General features: G+C 41.6%; 1 protein-coding gene across 1 annotated transcript in view; it reads left to right on the top strand.

Annotated features, from left to right (window-relative positions):
• The window catches only part of slit3 (slit homolog 3 (Drosophila)), a 300273-nt gene that overhangs the window by 228060 nt on the left and 60453 nt on the right, over positions 1-11760 (top strand). Inside the window, exons 13-15 of the mRNA XM_037780827.1 lie at positions 1705-1848; positions 2507-2670; positions 8605-8755. Coding sequence (XP_037636755.1) covers positions 1705-1848; positions 2507-2670; positions 8605-8755 — 459 coding nt within the window. The remainder of the gene's footprint in view (positions 1-1704; positions 1849-2506; positions 2671-8604; positions 8756-11760) is intronic.

Here is an 11760-nt window from a genome sequence, read left to right as displayed (position 1 = left end):
CATATGGTCCTCGCAAAATGCCGCAGTCCACTGCAGAAACAGCTAATGTTCTGGGCTTTTCCATCGTAAAGTGAAGCGAAGCAAAGAGAATGAGGATGAGTGAATCTAACCCACAAACACCTTTTACGGGCTTAGGTGGATCATTGGGATGCATGGTGCATAGTCAGACACAGAGAGAGAGAAGGGGGGAGAGGGATGGCTACAATAAAGGATGGGGAGGGAAAGATGGAAAAAAGACGTGGATATGAAGATAGATATGGAGAAACATATAAATGCTGATAAGATGAGAAAAGAGAGATGAAATTAACATTTAGCGTCCCCTGATTGACATTTCCCTCACACCTTGTCATGACGATGTTAAACACTGAACGCTTTATATTTGCGTACATGTGCTCCCCTAATAGGATAATTCAGGACCGCTTCTGTGCATTTGCTGCTTCAATCGCTGAATAAATAAAGTACTGAATGACTAGTTAATATTCATGTCTTGCCACCACATCATTGGTCAATCCCACAAAGACACCGCCTGCAGGTGTTGGCGCTCACTCAGCAGGCGTTGGGAGATAACGTGTCTTTTAATATTTCACCGCCGACAAAAGAAAAAAACTCCACAACGTCGGTCAATTTATCAGGAATCTTTACCTTCAAGATGCAGTCATTCTCCCGTATAGTGTAATAATTATATATTAGCTTTCACTGGTGAATCATGCAGCATGTCAATCTTCCATGACAAAGATGTGTTTATAGCTACTGGTCGGCTGTTTATATTGTCTGCGCTGCTTTGTTTTACTGGTGCAGTTTCAAGTAATTAGTTCCCCCTGTGAGCTGCCTAATGAGGCGTGGATATGTCGCAGAGCAGCATGTGTGTGTGCGTGCATCTGCCTGCGAGTGTGTACGTATAAGCAGGTTGTGCCGGTATATGCACTCGTTAGGATGACTCGAGATGATTAAGCTGAGCTGCCGTAGCAGGCGCCGAGTTAGTCACCTGTCAGACAAAGAAAGAAAGAGAGCAAAGAAACAAAGAGTGTTTGTGTGACAGAAGAGTAAAAGAGAATGAGACAGAAAAGAAAAGTAAGAGTGCAGGCAAACATCTGTCAACTTGGCTATATTAGCTGATGAAGTGCAGGTAGAGAGACGGAGGAAAGGGTGGAGGTGCAAACCTTTCCTGTCATTTACCTAATCCCTCTATCACATTTCTCATTTCCCCTCCTCTCCTCCATTTTGCCTGCCAGCCTCTTTCACTTAATTGTATATCTGTGTCACTCAAAATTAAATTTTGGCCTGTCCCTTCTCTGTCTCACTCCATTATTCTCCATTTTTCTATCTCCTCTTTTCCTCCTTCCTGTTTCCCCTTTCGCCATCTGTCTCTCCCATCAAAACAAGATATTACACTTCCACCCACAGTAGGTATCTCCGTCCTGCTCCAGAAGAGAAAGTGAAAATATATAAAACCACGATTTTCAGATTTATGTGTCACGGCCAGAAAAAATATAATCATGACTGTGTGGAGAGGCTAGGAGAGGCCATAGGGAGGGACGGGGGGAGAAATACAGAGAAGAAGAAAAAAAGTAGAGATGCATCTGTGGAAAATAAATTATCTCATTATCTGCATTATCTTTTGTTTGTGTTGTGCACAGAGATAATAAAGCTAAATAAGTAAAACTAATACAGATAAATAACAAAGGGCTCTTGCTTGTGTTTCAGGTTGCTGAATGCCAACAAAATTAACTGTTTGAGAGTCAACACCTTCCAGGACCTGCAGAACCTCAACCTGCTGTCGCTGTACGACAACAAACTGCAAACAATCAGCAAAGGACTGTTCGCCCCGCTGCGCTCCATCAAGACTCTGTGAGTACACTCAGGCTTTAGGAGGTTTTATTAAACCTGCAGCTGCAACAATTTAAATTAATTGACAACTATTTTGATAATTGGTTTATCGTTTCAATTGTTTTTCTGTTCCCAGCTTCTAAAATGTGACATTTTGCTGTTATTCTTTGTCATAAATTAACAGGAAATTGAATATATTAAGGTTTTGGACTGTTAGTTGGACAAAACTATCAGATTGACCTAGCCTCAGAGAAATTTTGAAAGACGTTTTTTCACTATTTTGTAAACATTTAATGGACAAAACGATTTATCGAGCTGGTTAAAGCAACTTTGTGCAACAATTGATATTTCTGCGATTTGGCACCCCTACAGTTTCAAAGTAAATGTCGTCAATACAAATTGCGCCTTGACACCGCCAGCTTGGTCTGTCATGGTCTTTAATGATAGGTGTACAGGTCTTCTGTTCTAATCAATGATTGTGCTGCTTGAAACATAAGCTACCTAACTTCCTGTTTGCTACTTTTACTTAGGAAGCAGTTTAGAGCAACGAATGTAAAAGCGTTGATGGGTTTTGGTTGAATCAGGAATGTTTTGCATCAGTCAGCAGCTGTATTAGCTGTGCGGTCCTCGTCTTTTCTTGTCCTGTGACAAACCTATCGTCCTCTCTCCTCTCTCTCAGCCATCTGGCCCAGAATCCCTTTATGTGTGACTGCCACCTGAAGTGGCTGGCGGACTACCTGTTTGACAACCCTATAGAGACTAGTGGAGCGCGCTGCAGCCACCCCAGAAGGCTGGCTAACAAGCGCATCAGCCAGGTTAAAGGCAAGAAGTTCAGGTGCACAGGTAGGAGACGAGTTCACACGCAGACACACCTAAACACACACAAGCAAAAATGCCGGGAGTCGCCTCTGAACGTTCATAAACATTCATACTGATGGTAAAATGTCAAGATGCAACAGATAACACCTTATAAACTCACATAGTTTTAAAAACATGTTGGTTTATGTGTAATTAGAAACTGATATGAGCTTACTGACACACACACACAGAAGCATTCACATTCAGCCTCTATGTCTCTCTGTGGTGGTATTTTATTACTGTTATTTCCTTTGATACGAGCCATGGGTCTCCCTAATTACAACACAGACCAATTCAATATACTGAAGCAGCACAATAACTAACTCAGCGGGGACCGGCCGTAGACTGTGATCGCCCACTTGTGTGAGCGTGTGAATGAGTGTGTGTCTGTGTGAGTGTGTATGACTGTGTACACTTCACATCCTCAGTGCCTCTCCACAGTGGCTCTTCACGTTGTTGTCTTAAATATTATGCCTTTTTTTATGGCTCACTGGAAAAAATGCATTTTTAAAACCCCCTTGCAGACATTTTACAAACTATTTGTGTGAGAACGGAGATTGTAAGCAAATCATTGGCTTACAAGGCAACGGGTCCTCTGTCAACTGTGTTAGATCAGTCACTTTAACCTGACGCTGGATGGGATTGTGTGCGAATTGTCTTTAAAGTTATTATGAGGAACTTTTAACTGGTTATAAAACAGTCTCAATTTAATACTGATGCCTCTGTATGACCGACATAAGTAAACAAGACCATCACCAGGAAGATTGGCTATTTCTACTTAAAGTCCTCCTCCTCCGCCCAGTAGCAGAGCTTTGCCTCGCTGCTCCAGTCGTCCCCGCCAGGAGCCAACAACGACGCCACGCTACTGGAGGCCCAGGCCGTATTGCCAGGCCTGCTGGGGGGGAACGGAAACACGGGAGAACCAGAACCAGGACTGTGCGGCGCAGACTGTCAGACCCTGCTGCAGTAAAAATGAGAGGGACTCTGGTGCTCATAGAAACACTACCGCTTGTGTCTAAAGGGACCACCAAAATCAACACAAAATGAAAGTTCCTCATAGTAACTTTAATAAGCAGCAGCATTGCTATGATTTGATGTATAAGGGTTTGTTTTACAATGAGCAACAAAGTGGTTTTGAGTAACAGCAGGTATTTCACTATATCACCTTCTGTCACAGATGTTTTGTTTTATTAGGAGCGTGAAACCTAAAGAAAAAAATGCAACAGAAAGCAAAAAAAAAGCACTTAAACAATTGTTTCCATCACGGTCATCTTAGCTACATCAATGTGCTGTAAAAACCATTTGGTGAGATTTTCACCCCTCCTGTTCTCTAAAATGGTACGTCCCAACCTAAACTGGGCACACAATAAATAGCATAACCAATACTATTAAAGGGTAAAGGCTTTTATCCAAAGTGCTTTACAGTATCATGAGCACATGTGGTACATTTTTAGCATGGAAGGTCTCAGTGGTAAGGAAGCCCTTAATGTTAGAGCTCTGCCCGTGGAGCTAACTAGATTAGAGATGCTCCTAAAGCTGGTAATGGCCGTCCTCTTCGCTTCAGCCCTTGCTGTCTGCAGTCCCATGCCTCTCCTTGCATCTCCTCTTCCTCTCTGGAACCTGTGTGGACATTTTTTTCGCTATTGGTGGGCAGTTCTCTGGTCCCGTCCCCTTCCTGTGTGGATCTGCAGCTGTCTGTTGCCTCTCCTCTCCTGTATGGACCCCGCCCCCCCTGACTGATTGGTGCAGCTCTCTGTTGCCCCACCTTCCTCCTGTGTGGACCTGCATTCTGATTGGTTCGTGCAGCTGTCTCTTGTGCTTGATCTAACCATGTGGCCCCGCCTACTGTGGCATCACATGGTTCCGTCAAGCGCCAGGGACCGCCGAGCACACACCCACCTGCCTCTCCCAGCCAATCACACGCCTCGGAGCAAAGGTTAAGGGCTTAATATACTGTTTGTTTGCATTTATGTGAAGGGCTTCGGATACATGGGACTGTGGTTGAACTAAATGGACATAGACAAGAAATCTAACATTAACATATTGCAATCAGTGATAAATATCAATAATTTAAGCCCTTCATTAACACCCATATCCACCATGAATGCTCAACTGCCAAGATCAATTTAAGCTCAATTTTCTCAACAGACTTTTTCCTTCATGTTGTTTCCTGTCGAAAGTACTGATCTGTTTTTGTAGGGTTTCAAATGCTTGTTATAGTGCAGTCACTCCAGATTTTGCATCCCATTCATTTCAATGTAGAGCAGGGCTAGACGTTCTCGCTTCCAGTTCAATCTGATTCAACTTTGACACAGAGTGCTGCAGGGATGGTGTATTTGTGTAGACCAACCAGGAAGCTAGCATCACCTTGTGTCCCTCGACAAAAAAGCCAATTTAATTTCTAATTTCTTTAACGCATTAACGCAACTTGCGATTTTTAGGTTGTAGCGGGCTCAGTTTTAAAGCTAGAATGAAGATACTGGCATCATATAGAACTAGAAAACCTAAAGAATCCATTAGTGCCAACCATGTCATACTAGCTTATTGCGAAGGATGTTAAATAGCGTCCAAAGTTACGCTAAATTTTGGCGACTTAAAACTGTCCTGGCCATTTTCAAAGCGGCCCCTTGATCTCTAACCTCAAGATATGTGAATGAAAATGGGTTCTATGGGTACCCACAAGTCTCCCCTTTACAGACATGCCCACTTTATGATAATCACATGAAGTTTGGGGCAAGTCATAGTCAAGTCAGCACACTGACACACTGACAGCTGTTGTTGCCTGTTGGGTTTGAGTTTGCATGATTTTAGTATTTTTTATGCTAAATGCAGTACCTGTGAGGGTTTCCTGACAATATTTGTCATTGTTTTGTGTTGTTAATTGGTTTCCAATAATAAATAAATACATACTTTTGCATAAAACAAGCATATTGCCACTCCCGTGTTGATAAGCGTATTAAATACTTGACAAATCCCCCTTTAAAGTACATTTTGAATAGATAAAAAATGTGTGATTAATTTGCGATTAATCAAGGTTAAATATTTTAATTGATTGACAGCCCTAGTTAAAATAACCAAAAACCCATTGACTTCCAGTCGAGGGAACCAGCAGTGTTAAAATGGCGACTCATTTACGGGTTTTAAGACTCATTCCTGCAGCACTCCATGTCTGGCCATTTAGAAAGAAGGATGGGATTAAACTCTCACTCACTCAATTTTGAAATTTTGTTGATATTCTTATACACGCTGCGAGAAATAGAGGGAAATTGACACTCACTCACTGACAATAAAGTGTCTGATAAGAAGCTGAATCATTTACAATATTGTGGACTGCTGTTGTTAGCCACTTCACCATAGCTCCTGCATTTTATGTTCATAACCATACCCACACTATGTCCCACCTGCTTTTCATCTGGCCGTACCTGTACACCTGCCTCCACTGTTAAATCGCTGGCAGTGCTTCAGTGGCGAGCATGACTGATCCCATCACCTCTGTACAGACCGCTTCACCCTTTTCTGCTCCAACTGAGGGACTTTAGAGAAAAAACTCAAGCTCATACTGTTATACAGGTTTCCTCCTTCTTTCCTTCAGTATATAAAATCCTTCCCACCCCCCAATTCTTTGCTCTCTTCCTTCCCCTTCTTTCCTTACTCGCTCCCTCGCTCTTTCCTTTCTGTCAACTCGCCAAACAACAACGTCTGTGGCAGCCCGGAGGTATCACATAGTATGCCTCTGAAAGGAGCTAACCAGCCAATTCTCCCAACAGATAGACATCATTTGAAGAGCAGTGATCATTTACGGAGTTCAAATCAAGGTTGTTCATTGCAAATGACCCCCTCAATAGGTGGTCTGAGTTCTTCAATGGTGACGAGCAGAAAACACATGAGCGCAATAAAGGGTTTGTGCCAGGAAAGAGTGGAGACAGAGATTCAGAAAACAACTGCCAATATAAGAGCAGTGTGATAGGAGAGAGGCGGAACACAGAAAAGGTTAAATTGACAGAGAGCAGATAGAGAAGCAAGGTTGGAAAGAGAGAGAGAGAGAGGTAATAATAACCGTGAGAACTATAAAGTGTGATTGTGGTGCACAAATACAAGTGCTGCATGATATAAAGCAGCTCTGTTCCACTAGCGCTCATAAATATCTGCTCACATTATATTTAAATAACAGAAGTGGTCTCTGGCTGACCTTGTTAAATAAAAACATCCGGGGTTAAACCGCATTTATCAACAAAATGATTCCATAAAACCACATGGATATCTGTTTGTTAATTTGATTTATAGCCACGTACCACACCCCCTCTGCATGCAAGCTCTACAGTACAGCACTGCAGCAGCATGCAGCCTGTTCTTTTATATAGATGAGGTAGACACAGTTCACTCATGTCTTGCAAATGACTGGTTGGCTAATTACGTTTTACAACCTTTGACAGCTGAAATTGGAGCAAAGTAGACTTTTCCAAACAATTAAACTCCCAACGAGAAACAGATTAGACAGATAACCTGTTAGTGGAAGCAAGAGGTTTGACTTGGTTACATCTGAATAATACATGTTCCCTTTTTTACTTATACTGTATATTTATTAGGATAATATGTTGTCCTTCATTATAATGTATAGGAACGTCTTTAACCACCTGAGACCCTGTAGCAGGTTCAGTTTCAGAGGTAGAGTGAAGCTCCAGATATCATATGAATATAGATAACCTAAGAAATCCATTAGTACCAAACATGTTATGCCAACTTGTCGGGAAGAACGCTAAATAATGCTCCAAATTTAGGCTAAATTTTGGCGAGGAAAAACTGGCATGGCCATTTTCAAAGGGGTCCCTTGACCTCTGACCTCCAGATATGTGAATTAAAATGGGTTCTATAGGTACCCACGAGTCTTCCCTTTACAGACATGCCCACTTTATGATACTCACATGCAGTTTTGGGCAAAAGCCATGCCGTTTTTGAAAACAGTATAAATGTGTTATATTTGCCTATTCTGAAAATGATGTGTTTGAATATTTCTGCATGCTGGGGTCCCTAAACAGTCTTGGAAGTGCATGAATTGGGTATCACTGTAAAGCTGAGACACTTTGGTATGCTGACAATAAGGGGGTTTTTGAGCAGTTTCCAGAACAGAAGTGCTCGCCATCCAATCACCGAAAAATTCTTGCAGAAATCTCCAAAAGTCAAAAGTTTTTGATACCAAATCACAGCATGGCTTTTTCTATGGTGTTCCTCGAGGTCTTGGTGTCTTCATGTGGTATTGTGGAGGGATTATTGATAATTTTTATCATCTGGAGAGGTACAAAATGTCTATATTTAGCACCAAATCTGTGTTACAAATGGTATCAACCCAAAAATTGCTGCAACAACACATGAGACATAATAGAGCATGGGATTGGCCATCATGTACTTCCATCATAATGTTCTAAACCCTTATATACTTTCACTATTTATTTTAATATTAATTATTAATTAATTTATGTTTATTTCTGATTTATGTGTGTTTTGTGCTGAGCTGCATCTCAAATTAATCTTCATGTTCCCAGCTTTCAGATGATGTACACCACTTCTATGTGACATCTACTGTTGACCTGCTATCTCCCCCTATTATCCCCTGTACCCCCCTAAAAAAGAAAAAAAATGTGTCTATTGTGGGTCTCAGAGGGTTAAATCTGGTCATATGTAGATGGGACAATATTTTTTTAAATCTTATAGAGTCTAACATACACAACTTTCTGTTTTTCTCTCTTCCCCTCCATCTTTTTCCTTTTTGCTTTCCGACTCCTACTCCCTCTGTTGACTTAATTTACTCGGCTTTTCTTCTTCCCTTCCCTTTCTACCTGCTGTTTACCCTTTTGTCTGTCCTCCCTCCCTGTTTTTCTGTTTCTCTCTCTTTTGGTCTCCCCCTCCCTCTTTTCCCTGCAGGTCAGGAGGACTACCGCAGTCGCCTGAGCGGGGATTGCTTCCAGGATCTTGTGTGTCCAGAGAAATGTCGCTGTGAAGGCACCGTGGTCGACTGCTCCAATCTCAAACTGACCCGTGTGCCTCCACACGTCCCCGAACACACCACTGACCTGTAAGTCAACCGGCGTTTCCTTTTCACGTACATACAGTATATTGTATGCGAACACATGATGAAATATCAGATTGAAAGCCATGTGTTAGACTGCTTTAACCTGAAACTGTATACCACCACACATCCTTTAACATGCCACAGACCTGTCACCAAGTTTCTCACTTTCTCAGGCTCACACACCAAGACGCAAACCCACATACGCATGGAAACATGCACGGGTACAAACATAATCACGTAGGCTTAGGAAAGACATGCACAAACGCACGTATGCAATGCACGCGCACACGTCTCTCAGAGCAGTATCAGGAATGTCACTTTTCATTTTTAGCTCCCAGACCAAAATGCCTCTCAACAGTCTTTTCCATCTCCCTCAAAGTCCCGAAGGAGCCATCATCATGTCTGGTGAAGGGTCTCACACTAGAATACTGAGCAGTCCCATGGATCATTCATTTTACCGCTGAAGAATGGAAAGGGAGTAACAGATAACACGCAACACGAATACCATAATCTGATTGCAAGAAAGATTAAAACCTCCTGTATGTGTTTAGAATCTGCTAGACAAATTAAACATATTGGCATGTATGAGGGTGGTGAAGTATTATGCTAAGGAATTATCATAACATGCAAAAATAATTCATTTGAGCTACAGAAGCAAAGCATCAAATGTCTATGATGTGATGTTAAAGACTTAGCTCAGACATTAAGTCATAAAATACACCCCGACTGAGACCAAAAACTGGATTTGTGATTCAAAACTGTGACACAAGAAAAAAGTGTGCTGCCGCTGAAATCAGCCAGCCCCCGTTTTTACTTTCAGCACCTGGCACCTGAACGAATATTTAATAAGCTAATATTTCCACACAGGAAATAGGAATCCAGCCAGAGGCAAAGTTTTAGTTTAATAATGCTGAATCATTTCACAGCTTTAAAATGTAGGTGAGGGATGGAGAGCTTCTGCCATGGCTATCACTATGGTGTTAATGGAGAATAGCTGTAGAATATGGGACTGCTGCAGCGTTAAGGCACATGTTGCTTATGGAGGTTAGTTGTATAATGGTGAATTCAACCACTTTAGATTACCAATAATGCCAGTATCCCACAGACCTTTAGCCTAGGGTCACCATATTTTCAAACCTCCAAACCAGGACCCTTAAGTGTAATGCACGTTCATGCACGCACACATGTATGCACTTATGCAAGCACTATAGGGGGACGATATTTCAGGGCTTAGCACACTTACTGAGTGCTCCTTTCAACACCATGGACAGCTCCTCAGGAGACAAAAAATTATATTATGTCTCAAAAATCCACCAAAACATAGTTTATTTGAAAACTGTACACTGTAACACTAGTAAACACAAACTTACTGATTGTCAAATACCTTTTAAAGATGACCTATTATGCACATCTTCAGGTGAATGCTTGTATTGGGTTTCTACTAAATCAAGTTTACATACTGTAATGTTCAAAAAAACACTTTGCCACTTTAGCCGCAAGGCAGTTTGCACATTATGCAAATGTGTTACTTGATGACATCACCACGTTACGGAAGAAAAGACGGGACTTCCATCGAGGCGTTTCAGGCAGTTCAGGAGCAGTGTTTCTGCTTTCAGGAGAGGAATTCCCTTTGGCGTGGTCTTTGGGCTTTGTAACTTTTCAGACCTTTTACATGCTCAAAAATCTATATAACACACTAAATGAAAGGGGAAAAGCACAAAAGCATAATATTTCATTTTTAAAACTAAACACAAGGTATTTGTCAGTGTGCATAAGCGCAGGCTGGTGGCTAAATGGCCAACAGTGACACATATTCTGCCAGCTGTTGTATAGGCTATTGCTATCTGGCTGTCTTACTATGATCTTTTATATCGTTATTTCCACTGCGCACGACCAAAAATGTAGGGCTACTCTTGCAGTGTGTGCAGAACGCAGCATTTTCGTTGCCGGTTACTTTACGAAGGAAGGACTAAGTCTCCTGGAGCTCTTTAGAAAAGACGACTTTCTCTTCGACATGACAGCTAACCGGTAGCTTACTGACAGGTTCCGTCAGAAAGAGCCGCAAGCGTCATAGCAACAGCCTTGACAACGACACATTGATTGATTGACTCACAGACAGACAAATCAGTGTTGAATTCAGACACGTAGTGTTTATGCTTTTATATCGGGCTAGGTAACAATGAGTGGAACAGAACATGATAAACGTTTATGTATGCTCTGAAAACAAGTATAATATTATTATTCATATTTATTTTAACAAATATGTTTATTGAATTTTTCACATAATAAACATACACTTCACATTGCACATAAAAGGTGCACAAAAAATGAAAACCTAAACACATAAAGACACTTTGAATATAATGTAGTAAGGCACATTCTGCTGTTGTACTTGCTGACAGAGCACTCACATCTTGGTGGAAAAAATCGGACTCATATTTATAACAGAAACACTCAGAATAAAAAAAAAAAAAAAAAAAAAATTAAATAGCATTAGTTCCCTCCAAGGGAAGGTCTTAGCAAAATCTTCCCTATTATACATATATTAATCGTGGTCAAAACCGGGACAATTTGGAAGTGGCTCTTGAAAACGGGGACGTTTGAGTGATTTACAGATATTTGTCAGGACTCAGGACACCCAGCTTGAAACCGGGACAATCCCTGACACACCGGGACATCTGGTCACCGTACATTAGCCCCCAATTCTTCTCCATCTCACTCTCTCTTTGGTTCTGCTTCTCTGTGTGAACTCTTATATCCTCCCTCCTTTTCTCTCTATCTGTTCCCAGGGTGCTTCATGTCAAAAACATAAACTTTGTCCTTCATGGTTGGTTAGAGGGCACATCAAAGTTTCTACTATTTTTGACACCCTCTCTCTATTTCTTGCCTTTTCCTTAAGAGCACAACCAACCGGTGAAGGCCACAAACACACACAGAAACACACACACAAGCCGCCAGTTGTGCCCTGTGTAACCTGCCTTATCTGGGGAAATCAGGGGAGGTTGTGG

This window comes from Sebastes umbrosus, chromosome 9 (genome assembly GCF_015220745.1).
Source record: "Sebastes umbrosus isolate fSebUmb1 chromosome 9, fSebUmb1.pri, whole genome shotgun sequence".
NCBI classification, from domain to species: Eukaryota; Metazoa; Chordata; class Actinopteri; order Perciformes; family Sebastidae; genus Sebastes; species Sebastes umbrosus.
The sequence above is the reverse complement of the archived record's forward strand: the minus strand, read 5'-3'. Positions and strand labels throughout refer to the sequence as shown.